Genomic DNA, 22,358 nt, shown 5'->3' on the forward strand with positions numbered 1-22,358 from the left:
ATAGTTTAAATTAAGACGATGTTCTGAACGAGGAGTGCTACAAAGGTTGTGGTATAAGCACGGGACAGATCCCTACTATCACCCCAGCAACAAATACAAATGGGTATCAGGGACTGTCAGGGCTGAATTCAGCATTCAGCTCTGCTGGTTAGGGAAGGCATGTGAGCCTTTCCTCTGCCTGCTGCTTGGTGCACTTAGACCAGTTCCAGCGTGGAATTGCCTGGCTTTCTGTGGGCTCATCTGCACCAGACGTGAATGCTTGGATAAACTGAACTACAATCAAAACCCATCATGATCTACAGGACCCACTGCCAAACTTCAATAATTTGTCTATTTTTATAACACTTTGTGATGCAAACTGAAAATTTCAAGGTAATTTCATTCAAATTGAAATTATAACAGTTTGTAATGGTGCCCAACATCAGCACAGCAATTGAGACCATTACACCTGAAGCCTTGAGAAAGCTGCAGCTACTCAGTTTGGACTTTCAAGATTAGCTTCACACCCAGAAAGTCTGAAAAATCTATTCAAAAGTAAAACTCTATCTTTGGGTTCCCGTTTTGTACAGAATGGGTTTGTAACAAATTCCATGGTAAAGAATGGATGACGCTCTGCCCAGTGTAACATAGAAGGTATAGAAAAAAACTGAATTAAAGGCTGTCCTTTCATTTTGGCAGATGCCTGGGGTAGATAACTGCCCCAAGGGAATATGGTTCTCTAATGAATGAGAACAGAAATTGAACTATTATGAAAGCATTCTCCAAAGAACTCAAGAAACAACAGTAGGATCCCTAACACCTCTTACACCAGCTGACATCCCCTCAGCCTTCTCATGGGTGACTGGGAATCAGGCTGCAGTGAAGGAGATGGCTGTGCAGAGGTGAGGGGCTGATGGCTGAGCGGGATCCCAGTGCTCATGGGGAACTTCTCAAATGAGACCAATTGCAGTCTGTTTGACCACACCGTTCCCCCCGTGAGCATGGGTCTACATTACGTGAGGAATGTAGGCCTCTTGCCAGAGCATCTGCTCTCCAGCCAGGAGTGCAGGTGCTTTTACTTGTGCAAAGGTAGTACAATGGCTTCATAGCCAAGCATGTTTTGTCTTACAATTTTAAGGTACTAGCAATTGCCAATGAAAACCATCTTTTACCACATCGATGCTAATGAGCTTTGGTACTACATTACCGAATGTAGTGTTAATGATCCTGCTTATGCAGCTAGCTGTATTCAGGGATTTGTCTGTCTTGCTTTGCTGTGCCCTGTAGTCATGTTCTATTTGGCTATGAGTCATTAGTCGGCTAGATGGTTAAACACCCATTTCAGTATAAGTCAGCTTCAGTTTGGATTTGAGTGGCTAAACTATGGGAGGGTTCCTTTTGTCTTGTGTGTGAACTTTCTTCCTCTGTCCCTAGGGGACAAAACTGAGAGGTCAGTTTTGGTGGTTACCCATCAGTCAGCTTGGAGTTTTGCTTGGTCTTCATCTGTTAGTTTGGCAGAGATTTTGAACTATCATAAAGTAAATAAAACGCATTTCAACTCACCACCTCTCTAGGAAATGGAAGAAAAATTATTTAAGCACTTCAATACAACAAAATTGTAGTTAAATGGGCTTAGTCTCTAGTAGTAACTTCGTCCAACAATATGTTTTTGTGTGTTCCTGTCCAGGCCATGTATACTGCTGACACAACAGCTTATGATGACATGCTAATATACTAGTGGTCTAAAAGAGGGGTTTGGGGACAGCTGTAGGTCCAGCAAAGCTCTGATGCTTTGTGCACATGCACTAGACAATGGTACTGTCAGCTGGGAAGCCTAAAATTGCACAAGAAGTGTTTGGTTACTTCTAGCATTTTTTTTTCTCTCTCTCCCCCCAGATAGTTCCTAATTCTCTGCCTCTTCTGGAACAGTTCCAGTGTCCTGCCTCTAAACTGCAATGGTCCCCAGTGTTACGGGCAAGGCTCATCCTGCCTGGCACAGTTTTCTTGCCATCATGCAACTGCTTACGTCAAGCTCCAGGAAACTGGTCTCTGCCTCCACAGCCCAAATATTCCAATCTTAGAGATGTGTTCAGTCTCCGTAGCCTAAATGCTGACTGTTTGATACACAAGTCTCACTACAACCTTGCAGTTGCTTCAGAATTTCAATCTAGATTGCATATTTTGAATATGCATATTGCATATTCAAGGGGTGCCTTGAAAGTTTTCTCTCCGTCTTCCCACTTGACCAAAAATCCTGAGATTTAGAGATGACAAGATCAAAGAGATTGGCTCAGCCTTCTATAAAGTTGTTTAAATCTGATTGTTCAGCAAGCCTGTGACATGACTATGTCACCCTGATTATCTTCCTAGTCTTAACCGGATTTCACCAGGGGAATACTGTTTGACTTCAGGTAGACTAGCAAGCTTAATGAAAATTTATGTTTCTTTTCAAAAGATAACCTACTTAATTTCAAAGGAATTTCCAAATTCACCCATTTAACCCTCTATTGTTAAAGATAAATAAAAATTTAAATTCCTAGCTTTGTTCCTGCCAACCACAGAACGAAGAAGGAAATGTTCACTTCCACCTTGTCTGTGACTTAAGAAATGTGTACATGTTCCAGAAAGAGAACACAGTTCAAATCTTTTAATGGTTTAAGGCTGGATATTTTATGGTGTTTTTTTGTTTTGTTGTTGGTGGTGGTCTTTTGAACAGGGACAAGAACTGAGAGAGGAAATAACAGCAAATAATGGTTGTAGATGTACATGAACAGATGAATTAACTACAAATTACAGTAATGTAGTTATTTTCATTTGCAGAACTAAAATGGCAGGCAAGTGGCCAGAGCTGTATTTTGCTCTTCCTCTGACACCACCAGGAAGAGTCTGAGTTGCATCAGAAGATCTAGCTCACAAGGCACGCTTTCAACTGTATAAAGGAAATCAAGCATAATATAAGCACTTTGGTGTTTTGACTGTGTTTGGAACTAATGGACTTCTTTTCATTTCCTGGTAAATGGCAGCCTACAAGAACTATATGGTATCACAGGATGTGGGTGTCTTAATTTTATCTCCTTTTTGCAGTGTGCTGGTCTCTATTTAGCAAACCAGCTCTCAGCTTGCATTTTAAGCAAGCGCCTTCCCGTTCCCGTGGCAAGGCTGCTTGTCAACACACAAATGAGTAAACTTCCTCACTGAGGTAAGTAAGGTGAATAGCAGCAATATACAAAAATATTAACACTTCAGCCTACATCATTTGAAAACACAGAATCCTACAAAACTAAACTACCAGAAAGTGCAATTGTCCTAATGACTCAACTTTCATTTTTAGCTACAAAGCACTACATAAGCAGCCTCTCCAATGACACAAGCCTCATGGTACACCACAGTACGAGACAGTCATCATCTAACAAATAAGATGGTTTGTGCTTTAACTTCTATGAGCATAACACTCTACTCAGAAAATCCCAAGACTGTCCTGGACTAGGGCTATTTGAGTTGCCCAGTACAAACACCTGATGTACTTTTTTCTCTCATAGTTTTGCTATTGCTTCTGCAAGTTGGTACATCAGATAACACACCTGGCCATGACAGACCACCTCCACACCATCGCCAGCACACACTGCCAACAGGGATAAAGAGCTGCACCTCCTTACAGAAGGCCACTGAAGTAATAAGTAGGCCTGTGAAAACTAGATATAGGGAAATTAATTAAAAAAACGCATACAACCCACTAGCAAAGATTAAAATGTATTCAATATGTGATTCTTTTCAACTATATACCACCCCTAAAAGTGACACTGAAATATTCACCTCAATCTACTTGCTTTTTCTAGCTGGCTACAAATGCAGTTAATCATTGCCAAGAGATGGTTCTTCCAGTCAAAGGCTTACAGACAGGTTTTAGGATTGCTGTACCATTTACAGTACACGCTATTGCCGGAAATACCTATTCACATTTGTGGGTTTGTTCCCTCTCCAGAAACACCTTGTGAGACCTGATTTTGAGAAAATTCATTTCAGTCAAAAGTAAATATACCAGTTCAATAGTATTTCTAAAATGAACGTATTATATTTTCCTTCATCTATTCAGCTTCCAGTCAGCACAAACTATGACAGCACTGCTAAATAGCCTGTTATCCAGTATCCATCCCAGGTGTCTGGTCATACAATCACTTTTTCCCATTGTATTGTTCCTTAAACCTTTACATGAAACTTTTATCAGTGGGACAGCTGTTTGAGAAAGAGATTGGCGTTTGAATATTACATGAATGTTTTTTACTATCACTATTTTCTTTCCAGCTCTGACTGGAAACAACCTCAGCGAAATGAAATTAGCTAATTTTTCATTATTCACTCTTTCCACAACTTCCTTTGCGTATGTGTGCTGGGACTGGCTGGGACGGAGTTACCTTTCCCCACAGCAGCCCATACGGTGCTGTGCTTTGCACTTGTGGCCAGAACAGCACTGATGTCACACCCATGTTCCGGCTGCTGCTGAGCAGTGCTGGCACGGCATCAAGGCTCCCTCTCCAATTCCACCCCCCAGCCCCCAGAGGCCAGTAGGCTAGGGGTGGGCAGGAGGTGAGGAGTGGACATGGTCAGGACAGCTGCCCTAAACTGACCAAAAGGATATCCCCTACTGTATGATGCCACACTAGAAAATATATCTGGGGGAGAAGGGGGGACACTCATTATCAAGGTGTTTCAGAGCAACTGTGATGTGCATTGAGGTCCTTGCTTCCCAAGAAGCTGCAGAACATCACTTGCTAATGGGAAGTAGAGACTTTTTTTTTCTTCTTTTGCTACCATACAGCCTTTGCTTTTTTTCCTTTCATTAAACTGCTCGTCATCTCAAACCAGGAGCTTTTCTTTTTTCATTGTATTTTCTCCCCCTGTCCTTCTGAGGAGAGGGAGAGAGAGAGCAACTTGGTGGTACTTAGCTGCCCATCAGTTAAACCACCACTGTACAACAAGCTGGACTAAAGATTTTTAATAGAATCTGTGGGTTTTTTTCTTTCTTTCTTTCTTTTTTTCCTCCTTCCATGCCATACTACATTTCAAGTATTCTTTAACTAACTACTGAAGGTTCATTGATCTAAAGTGCAAAGAGCCACCCTCAAAAAGATGATTTCTGGAGTACACTGACTACCCCACCGAGCTCCACTCTAACAACTGATGTTAATGATAAGGCAGTTCTTTTTTGGTTTTATTTTAAGTTCACATTCACAAGCCTCTTCAAGAACTTTTGGGTGAACACCACATCATTCAGCTCTGACGCTAACTTTCTGAAGACAACATGCACAAGCTTTATGCAGAGATCTTTCCTAAAAGAAAATCTAGCATCAAAAAAGCCAATAGTCTATCCCTATACCAACAAATCCAAAAACGCTTCCAAGATTGCAGGTCCAGATCAAGCATACCAGAGAGCAAAGGGTCCATCTGCCATGCCCTGGCTGCTACATGAGGAAGCCTAAACCTGCAGGAAGGAAGGGAGCAGTGCCATGTGCCTGGATGTCCCCCGACAGTCACAGGGCCAGGCTGCAATGAGAAGCTTGGAGCATTTTCTACCTGCAGAAGAGATCCACAGATGTTTACACCTAGGTATTTCACATCATATTTCCTATCTACCTTATCATTTTAAGGATTCTTTTTTAATTTAATAGTTTGAATTATTACTGAGTTTTTGGAAAAAAATCTGTAGCAATAAAAATGCTTTCTTTAATTTTAGAAAACAACTGTTTCTCTCTGCTTAACAGATTTATAAATATTAGAAAACATAAAAAAAAAAAGTTGATTTCAATGAATTTGCCTGATAGGCAGATCGTAAGTGCCATATAAAGAAGGATATATTTATATAAAGAAATACAGAGAGTTCATTCTGATTAATTATTAGCCTGCTGACAGTACAGAGCTAATGCAACAGACCTGGATGTGTCCTTGTGAGCCAACAAAGCGGCAGGATATGGATTTTGCAGAATATGAACAACCCTTGTATCTCAAGAGAATCTTCAAAATTCCCCCAGATCTGCGGAATCTGTATGGTATGATGTTCAAGTCTTTTTTATTTTATTTTTTTTTCCTGTACTGTGCAGAGAACTCCTGTCCTAGTTGAGAAATTCTAAGGAATCTTTTTTACTTCCTCTATTTTCCTCATAGCAAGGCTTCAGATGCAAAGAAGGCATGAGCTTGGCTGGTGCTTGGCAATTCAATCACGTTAATAAATGTATCAAAAGCAATATCAAAAACATGCACTAGTAAGTCTGTAAACACTGGACATTTAAATCATATTAAATCTAATCCTTTTTAGGCAAAGAATCATCAAAGAACTGAAATTCTCAAAGTGTTCCAGTTTTTATAACAGCAGGTATATGAAAAGCACCTTATTAAAAAGACAATAAGCGGAGAGACCAAGCTAGGAACTATTTGCAGTCAAACCGATTTCTTCTTCAGCAACTGCATTGTGAAGCTTCTAAGTGGAATCTGCAGACAAGAAACCAACATCCAACACTTCAAATACTCAGCATCAGGCGCTGTCAGTCATTCCCAGTATTCTTCATTATGAGTGAAATCTCCTGTCTCAGTATGAGAAGAAGTCACACAGATTTGGTTTTGAGTTTGTTTTTGAGCAAAAGCTTTGAAGCACTTTTTGTTCTGAAACATATCATTACAATGAATTTTGTGACAGATCATTTCCCTAACGATCACGTTTCCTGTAGTGAGACTTCTCATCTGTCTCTAAACTGCACCAACACTGCAACCACGTGCACACGGTAACAACTCCCACCTCCAGTGAAAATGCCATTATGTGCACACAGACTGACATGCGGACAGGACTCAAAGAGATGTGGCACTCCAACCTAAAGCACAGATTAGGAGTCTGCTGCACCAGCATGGCTGAACTGTTTTGATTTTGCATTTGTTTTACAAAGATATTAGATAGTAACTTTAATAGAAATCCATATTGTTAAGACCTATCATTATAGTCCTGACCATACTAATTCCTGTTGGCATTCACCTCCTGCAGTACCACAGTTATTCCAGAACATGAAATTAAGTGCAGCTGCTAAATGGACTGGTGCTGCAAAATGGCCAGCATTGTTTGCATTATTGTTATTTTCCTGCTCTTAATTTACTCATTTCTCTCTAACTTGCTTGTGCTCCAGAACACATAAAAGTTACCACTCTTTGATCTTACCCAACTGTCCAAGCAGCACGTTATTTTGTGCTTCAATTTAATGCCCCTGCCTGAAAGTAGACAGAAATTTTCCATTGAAGCTGACAGCAATGTTCTCTCAGGAAGAGGGATTTACCCTTACATCATTCCCCGCTAGCCCTTGCTGATTTTCAGGCTACATTCTTGTATCCATTTTTAATTTAAAAATGTTCTTCTTGTGTCCTCATTTCCCCTCCTCTTTTTGCTTTTTCTTACTCTGCAAAAGTTACAGAGTATTTCTTTTTGTCCAGCAACTTCCCAGATGACATTGTGGACGTCAGCTCTCTGGAGCTGTTTCCATTTAACCTGGGAATAATGACTTTGCTTAACTAATGCGTTTTGAGCTCTGTGTAACAGCAAGATATTTAAGAAGGTTCACCGAAGTCCATTTCTGAAGCAGAAATATTTTATATCAACTCCACAAGGTGACAATTTGTGAGGATGAACAGGGCCCAAGGCACTTTCTTTTGCATTTCCTCTAATACTTACTATTTAGCACAACTTAGTACAATAAACATGCAGTCTGCTTTCTGCAAATACATACAATACCTTCTGACACAAGCATTTCACAAGCTAATAATGTAAAGAAAATTTTCCGTGATTCGTGATTGTCTTAAAGAAATTAATTCAATTTCTTTGTCTCACCTATGAGATTAAAATGACAATCAATGACATTGTTTCACTCAAAATCACTTGTATACATAGGAAATACTTGACGCTGAAGTACATTCCTGAACACAGAAATCTGTTCTGAACCCTTCAGCATTTAGGAAGAGTTACTGTGTTTCTACTTACTTCTGTGTAAAACTACACACTATAAAGAACTATCAGCCCATTAAAAGTTTGGGAATACTGAGTGACTGCTGTATGAATATATATAAGGGATCAAACCTTGTGCATTTAGCCTGACACTGAAGTATTTTACCTTCACTCTAAAGAACCCCACTGAAATTGCCTCTTAAATTTAAGGTAGTGAATAACCCTTTGCTTTCTCAAAGTCACAGAACTTAAATAAGTAAAATTGCCAAAGTCTTAGTAATATTTATCTTAAAGACAAGCTATTTTTTCCTCAGTTAGCCTCTCATACACATCGTTTGAAAGCTTCTCCAGGTAAGAATTTGCAGAAGGGAGACTATAATCATTACAACAATTATTAATATGAAAGAAATGCCTTCCTGCCTGGAAAAAGGATGCATTTTTCTTAACTAGATATTGTTTCTTCCCCTTTGCATTCATTCTGCACATATGCTTACTCCATAGAGAAGAGAGACATTCTCAGCAACTTCTTCGAGCAAGAATTCCTCCCCCTCCCCTGTAAGAATTGTCTTTAATCTTTAAGTGGAAGAATGATAGTATTCTGCCTACACTTCCTGGAAACTAAGCATAGGTCTGTGTGTTTATCAAAATATCCATCAAAGGTCAGGTAATTTTCCATACTCATAGAGAGACAAAGATGCTACCTATCTTGATGAATCAGTTCAAGAGCGTTAGTGTTTGTCCCTGAAAATGAATCTGATTTAATCACTGAGAAAACGAAGGACATTATTTCCATAACTTTAACTGTGCTCAGAATTACAATCTTTTCATATTCTTCCACTGTGGGCCCAGATCTTCCCTAGCTCTGAAGTCAGTGACAGGAGACAAGTGACCAAGCAGCAAATCAGTCAGTAAGTGGGTAACTAGTCAGAAAAGCTAAGAGCTGGATTTCGGAAAGTATGAGGTCACTAGGGAGCAACAGGTTCCAAGTGCTACCTTGGAGAAAGAAAAATAAATAAATAAATAAAAATGCTTTCTTTGTCCTACCACTAAAATGTTGGAGCTTAGTCATTAGATTTTTATTCTCTTCACACTAACATGTAAAATAGTGATTGTGGCCTCAATACTTATTTACTCACTGCATATGAAAGAATTCCACTTATTTCTTAGGGGGAAAAAAAAAACAAAAAAAAAACAAAAAACAACAAAAAAACACCTCTAGTGTTTGTTTTGACATCAGGATTGCAATTGTTAGTACAAGGTATCAATATGTCAGCACATTCATAGTAAGACATTTCAAAGGCTTATAGTTCCAAAACAGATAAGGGAATTAGGAGCCTAAGTGATCCTCAGGAATTACAGTATACCCATCAGGAAAGCTTCTGTCAGCTTCAACAATAACAATACAAAGAAACCTGACAGAAATCAGTTTATGCTGCAAGTATGTTAACCTGATCCAGAGAGGCCAAAATATTTTTTAATACTTAATTCTTATTTTGGCATTACAGCAGTAACACAAAATTTGCTAGATGTCTTAACTTTGAAAGAATTGAAATAGTCAAAAAGAAAAAAAACCACTTAGTTTTTCTTTTTTATCCTCAAACCTCTCTTACACCTGAGCAAAGATAACAACTATTTCTACACAATATTTTGCACCTGTATTCTCTAACATCTTTCAACTTTGCAAGTGTTGGTGCTGATTAAATATATAAAAACAAAGGCTAAAACACAAAACATACTAGAGACTGATTTGATTTTAAACTGTGGTGGTTTTTCTGAAGCATATTCCTGCTGCTTCCATGTCATTTCTATGCCCCACTGAATGGAAATACACTTTACAATGTTTCAGTCCTTTTTGCAGGAAGCAGGAATACCTCAAAATATTTCAGGTCATTTGTCAAATATGTAACAACAACAAATGCCATTTCCATTTTGATAAACAATAATAGAAAACAATACAAAAATGATGAAAACATTAACAATACACAAGTCAGTTTCATTGGTCATAAATACAATAGAGATAATCACACTCCTCAGAAATAAGTAGGAAAAGACAGCCGCCAGCATGTTGTGCTGGGTCAAGAGGTGCAGGATTGACATTACACTACTGCAAAGAACTGGATGTGTTACCAGACCTCGCTAGATGTCTTAGCAAAAAAAAAAAAAAAAACAACCACCAAACGATCGTCAAAGAGTAGCTATGAAAAAATCTCAATTTGCTTGTTTTACAACATTACCAGAAGGATTTCAACACAGAAATACACTCTAGAAAGTTTCAGATAGATGTGACTTTCACAGGCATAATGACTATTTTATATGACAGTCCTACGCACACAAACTGTTTCAGAAGACATTGTTTGGGAAGCAATGGTAATTATTCACGAATTGGCAAATGTCCATTAGTATTGTCCTAGCCTTAGCTTGTAAAGCCTTGGTTCTTTCTCTTTCCTAAAACCTACAGACAACGCTGAGATCTTTTAGTCTGTGACCACAGATTGCTCTGTTTGTCCAGCACTGCCTAGAAGCACCGCAGAGCGTGCAGTGAAGATACCTTCTGCCTGCAGAGCTAATGCTATGCATGAGCCATGGGAACACAAAAAAAAAGGAGGTCTCATACCTAAGTAGTAAAATTTTGTTTTAGGTAAGAGGATTATATACCAGCTCGCCACAGAATTCTTATGATACTACAAAACCTACTTATGCTAAATTTTCCATGCAGCAGCCGTTCTGCATTTAACAGGTTCTTATTTTCATTACACCAACCTACTTTACAGAAATGGTGAGCCTTCAAAACAGCAAATTAACAGAAAGGATGCGTTAAAGGAGTATAGTCCTTGCTAGGTCTCAGATTGAGCTTTCTCTTTGGATCATTTTATCATCCCGAACATCGAAATCCATTTTTGTACAGCACTGAGACACAGATGACGAACACCATTGAAAATCTCAAGAGGAAACTATTATTTCTAGCTGCAGAAAAGGTTTTGAATAGAGAGTCAATAAATATGGCCTGAACTATGAATTGAACAACACAGACAAATATGTTGTCTGAATATATTTTCATTCTCTACACAGAGAAGGGAATCCTGTAGGGGGAAAATCGTGTGACAGTAAAAACTGCCGTAAGACATACAGAGAAGGCTGAGTCCTGAAAGCTGTGAGTGCTTGGCTTTACAACTTTAACGTCACTCTGTATGTGTGAATTTTTGTTTTTAAAAACATCCTCCACCCACCAAAAACAAAACAGAACACACACACACACAAAAAAAAAACACGCTATGAGAGGGCACAATAGTACTCCTCCCAGGCTTTATCAGCAAGGTTGAGACTTGTATATATCTCCTTGCTCAGGTCTGCCTCTGGAGTTAGGGGAGTACTGATAGCATTAGTATGTTTTCATCCTCTATGCAGGACAGTACTAGAAGACTTTCATCAATGAGGTATTTGCTGACAGCAAAAGAGTGGTGAAACTCAGACTTTCGCTGAGTACAACATAGAGACAAACAATTTTTCTTACTTCCTTACTTCTAGTCCCGTATATCTTTTCTGGCCTGTCTTTGCTCAAGTCATGTTTTCTATCAAAACAGAGCTATCTTGTTTTCTCATCTAGTTAGACCCAATTCCTTAGGCTTCTGATTCCTACCACAGACCCATCTTTTCCCATACCCCGTCTTGGCTTGGCTATCAGTTTTTCAGGTCTTTCCCCTGCTCTGTTCCCCGCTGCAATCTCAGTCTCAGCATCCAACCTCTTCTCTTAAACCAGTTTCATCACTTAGCTTCATATCTCATTAGAACTGCTTTCTGAACATTATATGCTTATAACTACAGGAAAAAAAAAAAAAACCTCTAAAAAGAAGATAATTACATCCACTAACACCGTGAAGATCTGATATCAACCATAACATAGAAGATTTATCACTCTATCAATCACTGCAGAGCTTTTCAAAGGCTGCCATTAAGATTTTAAGTGATTTTTAAGCAGGATGCAGGGCTGTGTACCTGTTTCCTGCTACCTATGTTGCACATTGTCACAAGGATAGCCTGACATAACAGATGGAGCTCAGATTTTACAGAAAGACAGTATTATTAAAAATATATTACAACAGTTTCATTTGGAAGTCTACTGACAGCCATATCTTATGATCGGCTATTTTAACAGCAACCCCAGCCATTCGAAGCCCTCAGCATTTCACAACAAAATCTTTTTACTCAAACTTGCAGCAATCTAGAACCTGAAAGTCCTTATACCCTGGGGAATTCCAACTCACAACCAATTTCAAACACGCAAACCACCTCTGTGGAGCTCAATAAGTATTTCAAAACTATTCTATACTGCACTACGGATCCAGGCTAAACTTGAATTAATTAGAGGCAATTCCAGAGCTCATGTCTACAAAGTTCACGACGTGATATCCAAGAAATACGATGCCATTCTCTGCACCCCTGAAAGCAACCTCTGTATTTCTTCTTCCTTAGTTTTTTTCAAGAGAAAAAAATTGTCATTTTTTTTTTTCTAATCTTAATAAGTATTTAAGGGCAATGACAACTCAGAATTCATTTAACTATTGTTGTTACTGTTTATGAGCACTCAGATATAAGAATGCTGAACATAATGTAAAAAATTTTGAAACTGAACAGAATATGAAATGTGGTCCCTCTTTTTAACATGCAGATGTTATTCACATTAGATACTATATCTACAGAGGATGAGCTGTTACAAGAATTGAGTATCAGAGGGGTGAAATTATACGCTCTCCCAAACAAAAGTATGAGTGTGTGTTTGTAACACATCATCCACGCATTCTGTCGTTTATTTTCCGTATTTCACTCACTGGTTAGAGAATACAATTTGTTAATGAAAGGATTAAACAGCTGGAGAAAATAATCATTACAAACAAATATAGTGCCTTCATATGTGAACTGATTTTATTATTTCTATCTAGCAAGAAAAGAGCTTTAGAGCAGCAGAAGTTTTTACCTTTGGCTATTTTATCATTAAGAATAATCTGCCATAAAAAAGCTGCATCAGTTGTTGTCATGTAAAGAAGTTGTAAGAGCAAAGTGTGAGAATTGCAACACATGGATCTGTGCAGGAGAGTTTGTTTTGGATCCAGCGAATAATTTATTCAGTTATGTGTTCCTCTGTATAAGGTGTTGTACGTTCCTTTCTCAGGAAAAGAAATAACATGGGATTGGGCAAGGTGTTTGGCTGGGCACGTGTGCTACTATTGCTTTTTCCCCTCATCTGTCTTTCCTCTGTACCATTCCTTTTTAAGAAACGTCCATGCTGTCCAGAATCAGATCAAACTCTTTGTGGACAAGGCCGTCCTTCATCCTCTGTTAGTACAGCACCTGGCCCAAGAGGAATGCTTGATCATGCCTGAGGTCATTAGCCCTACTATACACACAGGTCAGACTGTCTCACACACACACACTGGCAGCTCCCTCCTGACTTTCCAAGTGTTCAGTATTCACAGCTGCAGCAAAACTCTCAGAAAAGACTAACTTGCAGCTGCACTCTCAAATTTTTCACGTTATCTCAGTGACCAACATGTAGAGGTCTTCTGAAAATCTGAAGATTTTCTACTATGAAAAAACTGCTCTCAAGTGTTTTGGAACTGACAGTGAAAACCAGGGGTGTCTCCTCCAGGCAGCTTTCTCAGGGAAGCAAACAGGAAAACAGCACTTAAAGTTTAAGGACTTCAGGTAGGTTTAAAATATATATATATATATATATATATATATTTTCTTATTTTAATATAAAGCCAAAGAAAATTCAAAAAAGCACAGTATAAACCACAAAGATAAAATAAACCCTGTAACACTTTTAAAAGTTTCAAAGGCTTGCCTTTGCAGACTTTCCACTGACGTCACCACTGAGGCAAAACTTAGGTAAGCAGCAGTTCTGTTGCGAAGAGAAACCAAGAGCATCGACTGCAGAGAGAGCAGCTGAAAATGGCGTATCTGACATGCGTGCTACTTTTAAGATGTCCTCATTGCTCAGTGGAGAGTGTTTTTTAGAACCTGTGGTTTGCAGGCAATCTTTCCCTTGCCATTTAAGGCACACTCCTGCAATGATAATACACTTGTTGACATCTCGAGCAGAATTACTCACACATAAACAGCTCTCTTCCCAACATTAAAACACAAACTAAACACAGTTACTTACAGATCTCACGTTCATCTGCTTGAACTGCATCCCTCATATTCAGCACAATTCCACTGCAAAGCTTCTGAACTCAGAGCTATTTTGTCATTCTGCTAAGTATATATCAGCTCAAGTGGACCCTAGGTTAAGCACTTATTAATTCCTAATGTTTTCTCAGAGTGAAAACGAGTGCATTGTGCAGCTCTTAGAAACATTTTTCTATGTCCTTTGATTAGCAGACTAGAGCTGCAAAACCAGAAATGCTACTGTCGCACTATGCCACTGAGTCGCACTAATGTGTAATTCTTATTGCTATTTCACATCTTTCCCCAAACCTCAACCACATTTCATACTCCAGACTAGAACACCAGACTGCAGGTGTGGAGGATGTAGAAAAGTCTTTCAGTTCTGTTGAGCCAGCACAGCTGAGCACAGAAGCATTAATGAAACTGCAAACAAGGCCAAACCATTTCGTGTACATAATGGGCAGACTCAAGTATCGTAAACTTGATCTCTCTGCTCGCATACACGGATACATTGTGCAGGCATACAAATTCACACACACGGGAAATATTATTGGGATGGGGGAGCTTTTATATTGCTTACAAGAGACCTAGGGCTATATTCTACTACCGCCATCATGAACCAAGTAAGAAATTTGCATACCATTTAAAAAATAAATGTTTTATTATCATTTGAATGCTTCCAAGAGTGATATTATGAATAGAGAAATCCTCCAGATACTCTAACCAAAACTCATTAAAACAAAAGATGTGTTTTAAGATATCTGAGTTGTATCTCAGAAGATAAATTGAATTGCAGCAATATCGGCCATCTTTCCTTCTGTTTTGCGAGCATACGTTTTTAAATGGATTCAGCTTGGCCAGCACTTCTCTAGGAGAGTTGACTTACATTTATAAATGTTACTACTACAACTTCTAAAACACCTAAGTTGCTAGAAAGACTCAGTATAGTATTTACCCCTAAGTGGGGAGGATGCTTTGTAAGGTGAAGCCTTTTGCAACTATGGTCCATTTGGCACATGTTGATCTCACCTCATCTGCAGACAATGGAAGAAAAAGCTGGCAGCTCTGTTTCTGTCTCTCAAGGGCTCGCTGACTTCTGTTCTTTCACCCAGCAGTGGTTAAAATGGAGACTACATTGGACATGACCGTATTTTAGAGAATTTCAGATTTGCGGATGCTAAGCACAGTATGGGTTGCTCTTATTTAGCACAAAAGTATCAACTCCCTGTTAACAACACCTGTGCTTTAGAACGGAGAACAGATCAGAACTTTATGCACAAGTCATTTGTTTCATGCTTTTCATTTTCTCTGCTCAGATACACTATTCAAAATATTCTAATGCACTCTAAAGTTTATTCAGATTAATTTGGGGTAACTTACAGGCTGCAAGGGACAAGCATCCCTCCGAATATTTAAGGAATTATGACTTTGTATGTTGCAATATGATAATCATTAGTACCCTCAACTTTATAGATGATGTAACAGATCTGGAAAAATGAAGACAACACTTCATACCATGAGTTTCTGAGACAGCCTAGACTACAAATGATTTCTGTCTCTTACATCTTATTCTAAAAGCTTGAATGTGTTCTGCCATTTATCTTACTCTTTTCTCCACCTACATACATTTAACTCACATACACCCAGAAACAGTTCAGGAGATAACAACACATTAAATATTCCACTCATAGCCTCAGCAATGTATATGATTAGCTGGAAAGGCTTAACTAGTCGTATGCTTTTGTACCATCTCAGCTGAGATTCTGTATTGTACTACATTTTCCTGAGTATAAAATCTGTCAGGTTGTATAAGAAGTATAAGCTTCATATAACAAAAAGCTATTTGCTTATATGCTGTACAGAATGCATCTTTGTATGGCTTCATTTTTCTATTAGACACAGCTAGTTTTATTTTATTTTATTTTTTTTGTCAGGGGAAAAAATATATTTGCAAAGGCAATTAAAAATATTGCTCCATGGTGTCCACATTTTTGCAACAACAAAAATTATTCATGCACAACAAAATATACCTCTAGAGCTCTGTGCAGGGCAGTGGGATTATGAATGAAGAACAAAAAGGTTGTAACAGAAGTCTTTGAAAGCAGAGAATTGAAAAGTAAGCAAGCAGGCTACCTGAGGAGGCACTGACACAGAAGGAATAAGTGGAAGATCTTATTGTGGAAGTACCGCAAAGCAGCAGCATAAAAGAACAGAAAAGGATTGGATTTTGTTAGCTATCTGCAGCGCTATGGATAATATACGCTGGCACGGCTCACAGCTAGGTTCTAAAATCCTGGCACTGAGGGCCCCAAACTGCTTTATTTGAAACAGAAGGAAGCCTAGAAATAGATAAAATGCTGTAAATGTTACCGAAACCGCATTGAACATGATCTGTTTACAAGTGTATGGATAGCCTGGAAATGTATCAGGACACACAGTGCAGCAGTCTGAGAACAGTAACGTTGCAGGGGAAAAAAAAAAAAAAAGGAAAAAAATAAAGCTTTCACTACTGTTTAGATTACTTTAATCTCGATATTTACAGGGGGAAGTCAGTTTTGCCACTTTGAGACTTTTTACCAGTGATTGCACAGAAGGAATTCAGAGCCTAATCTTTGCCTTGAAGAGAGTAGACAATTACCTCCCAAAATGTTTTTTGATGTTCTGTACTTCATAAGTTTGCCTAAAAGAAATAACTGTTTGACTTCTAGTTATATACAATTAAAGATGAATAAACACAAACAACAGACAACTCCACACAATGCAGAAAGCAGCAGAGCTCAGGGACAACCACTGCTTCCCAGGCAGGGCTGGCAGTCCCAACCTCAGCAGCCAGCTCAAGGACAGTTCAGTTCTGAGAAGCCCATGGGCATCCTGTCCAACCCTAGCTAATCTGTTAACGTTCCCATAATACACAGCGGTTCTTGCTAGGGTTTGAAAGGCATTCACATGCTAGCAAGCCTTGCCCAGCACATGACACCTTCCTGCATTGCCTCTTTGCACAGCTGTCTTGGGTGTCATTGCTGCAGCCACCCCGGCGCACTGCAGTCTTCACCCCCAGGGCCAGCAGCATGGGAGGAACAGCCACCGCAACTAGGGGGAGTAACAGCAGCAAGACTCGGGGTACGTGTGTTCTGCAAAATGCAGGGTAATATGGAGACACTTGAGCTAATGCTAAACAAGGTAGTTAAATGAGTATGAAGAAAAGTCACACCAACACAGCAGACAGCTCAGTGTTGGTTAATTTGCTCTGCCTGCCTGGTTGGCCAGATATATGCCTGTTAATAGTAACTCTTAAAAGTAGACCAAGAATATAAACAGAGGACAGAATATTTTCACGGCCTGCTGTTCTCCTTTGCTTGCTTCCAGAATGGTACAGAGCATGCCACAATGCATCTGCACAGAAAAAGAGAACAGGATAATTTCCATGCGCTATATAGAACGCATTCACAGTTTCAGTGTGGAGGTTGCCTACTTGTTTAATGCACGCACGCACTCTCAGGGAGGCAGACAGCTTTGCAGATAGGCGACTGAAGTCAGACAAATATAACTCGATTCCTAATACAAGAAGTATTTTGAAAAGTCACTTCATCCTGTTTCCTCCCCTTGATTCTTCTGCCTCGTTATATACATGATTTTTCTAACCCATTCACTATTGATATGTTATTCAGAATCAAAACATATAAACTTATGTTCACCAAAGAAAAACTAAAACTAGAAGAAATGGTTCCAATACACCCTGCCACTGAGAGCAGGATTTTCTCTAGAACGAGTCTCTGCATGGCAGCTTTGTGGCTTTAGGTTTACAGTGGTAAAACATTCTCTGTATGTCAATACACGGATGTGAGTGAACACAAAATGACTAGCAAACATCATTTCCATACTATGTAAGAAAGACCCATTAGCTTTGAACCGATATCTCTTGCCCTAACTGCAGTTATCAATCAATATCCCACAACAACGCAGCCATCAGCTTATTCTGTTTGTGTAGGACCAGGTGAACAGGTGAAGAAAAATTACACGTTTGGTCAAAGTCTGTAGCTAATTCTTGCTCAGAAACCATGTAGCCATGCTGGTGTGGTACTGTGCTCTGATTAACATGAGCATCCTGCTGAGGTACTCCACCATAATCAAACTGAATGGTTTCCAGTTTAGAGCTTTTCCAGTTTGCATCTCAGACAGCCCAGGAAGTGAGCAGGATTGCCTGCAGCCCCATGCAGACATCAACTCTTGATCTTGAAGTAAGTATTTGAAGTATGCAAGATGTGAAAAGCAGGTAATTTGTTTCAAGTTATTAACAGGTCCCTGTCCACAGGACTCTGAGATATGTATTTCAGAAAGCCTCAAGTTCACCACTGAAATAAAGAATACGATACAGTCCTAAAGGAAACATGCAGTGGGGTGCCTGTAAGAGGAAAACCTCAGAGGGGGTGTTCTGGAGACACCATACTTCACTTGCTTTTACCCTAATGCCTATCCTCCTGCCTGCACAATTCCCCTTATCCTTTACTGTACACAGAAAATGAGCCAATATTACAAAGTTCTGCCACTTAAAAATTAGATCTGCCAGACATTTTCCAAAGGAATAGACCTTTTCACAGAAAGTCAGAACCATAGCATGATCTATACAGAAGCTGATGACTGTGCAAAGAAAACATAACACTTCTAGGTGGAAACCTCCACAGCTGTTGGGAACAGAGACTCCATTGCCTCAGATTTCTGCATGCCTGCTGAAGCTCAATACTTTTTACTTGGAGAATAAAAAAGTCACACCAAAAACTACCAAGCAATTTTTTAACTTCCTGAAATAAAGGAAGTGGCACAGCAGTAGGGGAAGCTTTTTGAAAGCTGTCAAATTGCTAATACTTTTGTAGGGGAGAAACCTAAATGAAGAAGCAAATGGGAAAAAAGTGCTAGTCCTGCAAGCATTTATTTTGCTTTCTTTATTATTATTATTATTTAATGGGAGTAAAGGATTTTTTATTGTTGCTTTGATTGTTTTGTTCTGCTGTTGTTACAAAGACAACATTGTTGTTGCATTGCATCAGTTATGTTAGCATTACTTTTTCGAAAAGCAAGTCGGCCTAGATATTTGAAAGTATTATATTATCAATTTCACACTGAAGATTTTAAAGAAGCATGCAGCTGTCTACTAAAGATTTTCAGAAAGCTAGCTATTCTAGCTATTCCACGCAGGTGAAGATGAAAGACTAATAAATAGCGCACAAAGCACTGATGAGTTTAGTGGGATACTTCAGCAATGCAAATGCTTACAATGCTCTCGGAGTAAAATACTAATACGAAAACAAGTCCCAAAGCACACCCAACTCTTACTAATAAGTGCCTGAAAATTGTTCTTGCCATAAAACCAAAGCCTACGCCAACATTTCCTAACATTTATCCTCCAATAACAAATTCCTTCAGAGAAGACTGCACAGTAGTCCCTAGCCACCAGGCAGAGTAATCTGTGCAGCAAAGATGAGATATAATGGTTCTGTCACCCTGATGGAAGAATCAACCTCTCTGAGACACCTGCTCCTACCCTTCCCACTCTGACCATTATTTATATAAAGGGGTCCCACATCAAAATTCAACGAAAAGAGGAAGTTACGCAGATGGGTCATAAATGTAAAGTGTAATACCAGACAGAAGGAGAGGAGCTCTGTATTCTCACAAGTGCATGTGCCAAACTACACGGTGAAAACAAGGTCTATGAGGTTGAGTACTTGACACTGTAGCATCAGACTGTTAATTGCTTTAAGTGTCCTAATGAAGAATTAAGACATCATTTCTTTGATGCTCTTCGATTAGTTAAAAAAAAAAAAAAAAAAAACACACAGAGAGGAACTCGCTCAAGCTAGACTGCTGTGTGCAGACCAAGAAAATAATTACTATTTGAAATAAAATACTGCTAACCCTCTTTAAGTCTTCCAGCCCTCTCTGTTAGCTAACACATCAACTGACTGTGGAGGTAGCTGTGAGAGAGCAGACACTAACCTGCCCACCTGAAGAAAAGGGACCAGTGGGAAGTCTTAGAAAAAGACTTATAAAATAGAAAGTAGGACAGCAGATTCAGAAAAAGAAAAAGAAAAAGAAAAAGAAAAAGAAAAAGAAAAAGAAAAAGAAAAAGAAAAAGAAAAAGAAAAAGAAAAAGAAAAAGAAAAAGAAAAAGAAAAAGAAAAAGAAAAAGAAAAAGAAAAAGAAAAAGAAAAAGAAAAAGAAAAAGAAAAAGAAAAAGAAAAAGAAAAAGAAAAAGAAAAAGAAAAAGAAAAAGAAAAAGAAAAAGAAAAAGAAAAAGAAAAAGAAAAAGAAAAAGAAAAAGAAAAAGAAAAAGAAAAAGAAAAAGAAAAAGAAAAAGAAAAAGAAAAAGAAAAAGAAAAAGAAAAAGAAAAAGAAAAAGAAAAAGAAAAAGAAAAAGAAAAAGAAAAAGAAAAAGAAAAAGGAAAAAGAAAAAGAAAAAAGAAAAAGAAAAAGAAAAAGAAAAAAAGAAAAAAATAAAAAAAAGAAAAAGAAAAAAGAAAAAAAGAAAAAGAAAAAAAGAAAAAGACTTTGCGCTTTTCCTTTACTGTACGGCATTCACTTTTCTTATAATGTAATCTACTAACCAGATTTATTCAGCGCTGGTTCTCTTCAGGTACTTTGAAGGATAAAAAAAAACTAATGCTTGGACTTTAAAGGTTCTTCTTTGCTAGTAATCAACTAAAGGCAGATAATTTTCCTGTTCGCATCACTATAAACCTGGAGTTTCTACAGTGACATGATGATAAAAAAAACATACATACGTATGTGAGAAGAGGTTTCAGTGCTGCATATAATCTACTACCATTTCAGAATACATGTTATTAGCCACTTTTAAGGTGAACATTACTTAACGGAAAAAAAAAAAACCCTTTGTGTCTGCTATAATCCCTAATTACGTTAACTAACTAAACTGATGGCAGGTACATGAATATAAAACGCTATACATTCTTTTTACAAAAATGTCTTCTTAAACATAGGTCCATAAAGTTATTACCTTTATATAGAGTACTACCTCAAAATTAATTGCTTTTCTTGCTACTTACAGTATCTGTGACAAATTCACCTGCAGCGGGCTAATATCTATATCTACAATTCTGAAAGTTTTTTAAGAAGCAGTTTTTATAAACTAATTAATTATAAAAGTAATTTCCCAGATATAGAAATTAACTTACAATGTTGAGATTTTTTTCTTCACCCCACTGCAGTACAAATCAAAATTTGAGGAACTATAAGTAGATTCTAAGATCAGGGAGCAGCTTAAATGGATGGGAAGATTTTTTTTTTGAAGGTTTTAAACACAGAAGACAAAGTACTGCATTGTGAGATGAAAACAAACATAAAGGTTATACTGAACACTTTCACCTAAGAGATCTGAATGTATTCATTTTTAAATGCAACTACAAATCTTTTTTAAGCTGTTCTTAAAAAAATCACGAACGAAATGACCACGCTGAAGACATTTTAGCCATGTACGTTACTCATCAATCTTCTTGATCCAGGTTCTGACACCATTGCAAATAATTGCATTCTAGTTGCTGAATAAAGATCTTATTTCTCCACTTTACAAAGTTTTGAATCTGTTTTAGTTCTACAGAGGACATTATGGGATCAAAATTAGAGAATGAAATATCAGTTGCTACCTACCTCTGACAAAAGCATCCTGATCCTGACACAGGAGGACAACGCCAAATGCCAGGAGTTTAAGCCACAAAAACATGGTTATTTCTGGAAATCAGGCGTATCCTTGTGAAGTAGCATGTGTCTCTCACTGGAAAGCAAAATAGAAGTTATCTGTCTGCAAAATAATTTCTCAGCAAAACTTGAACCAAAAAGGAAAATAACCAGGCACATACATTACACTGCCTGCTTATCTGTGAAGGAGTCGCTTCCTCTGTTACCCCCAAACTAACCACTCACAAACTTGCTATGCAGTTTAGTGATGTCAGAGACAACTACTTCTTCAAAAAAAATTCTTTCAGTTTCCAGGAAGTCAACAGGGTTTTTCTTAAGTTGCTGCAGTAATGCTCAGCTTCCTTAATTCAAATGAAACAGGTTGTTTTCAGCCATTTCTACTGGGGGACTAATAAGACTTAACTTTTCAAAGGACTGGACCCAACAAACAGTCATTCTTTTTCTTCGTATTCACTTTTCTACTGTATACATTTCATTGAGACCTCTCATTTGTGGACTCTTGAGATTTCTGTTGAGAGAAAGAGAA

General features: G+C 38.3%; 1 protein-coding gene across 10 annotated transcripts in view; it reads right to left on the reverse strand.

The window, feature by feature from the left end:
• Positions 1-22,104, reverse strand: part of PTPRC (protein tyrosine phosphatase receptor type C) — a 65,458-nt gene extending 43,354 nt beyond the window's left edge. For 8 of the 10 annotated variants that reach the window (XM_013190667.3, XM_013190668.3, XM_013190669.3 and 5 more), the window contains exons 1-2: positions 21,994-22,103; positions 21,785-21,908 (exon numbers count right to left, since the gene is read on the reverse strand). In XM_013190667.3, the coding sequence (XP_013046121.1) occupies positions 21,785-21,857 (73 nt within the window). In that variant the 5' untranslated portion in view covers positions 21,858-21,908; positions 21,994-22,103. Of the gene's footprint in view, positions 1-21,784; positions 21,909-21,993 lie in introns of all 10 variants that reach the window. The other 2 variants (XM_013190666.3, XM_067001634.1) reach the window with 1 other exon arrangement.
• Positions 22,105-22,358: the final 254 nt, after the last annotated feature.

This window comes from Anser cygnoides, chromosome 8, assembly GCF_040182565.1.
Source record: "Anser cygnoides isolate HZ-2024a breed goose chromosome 8, Taihu_goose_T2T_genome, whole genome shotgun sequence".
Classification (NCBI taxonomy): Eukaryota; Metazoa; Chordata; class Aves; order Anseriformes; family Anatidae; genus Anser; species Anser cygnoides.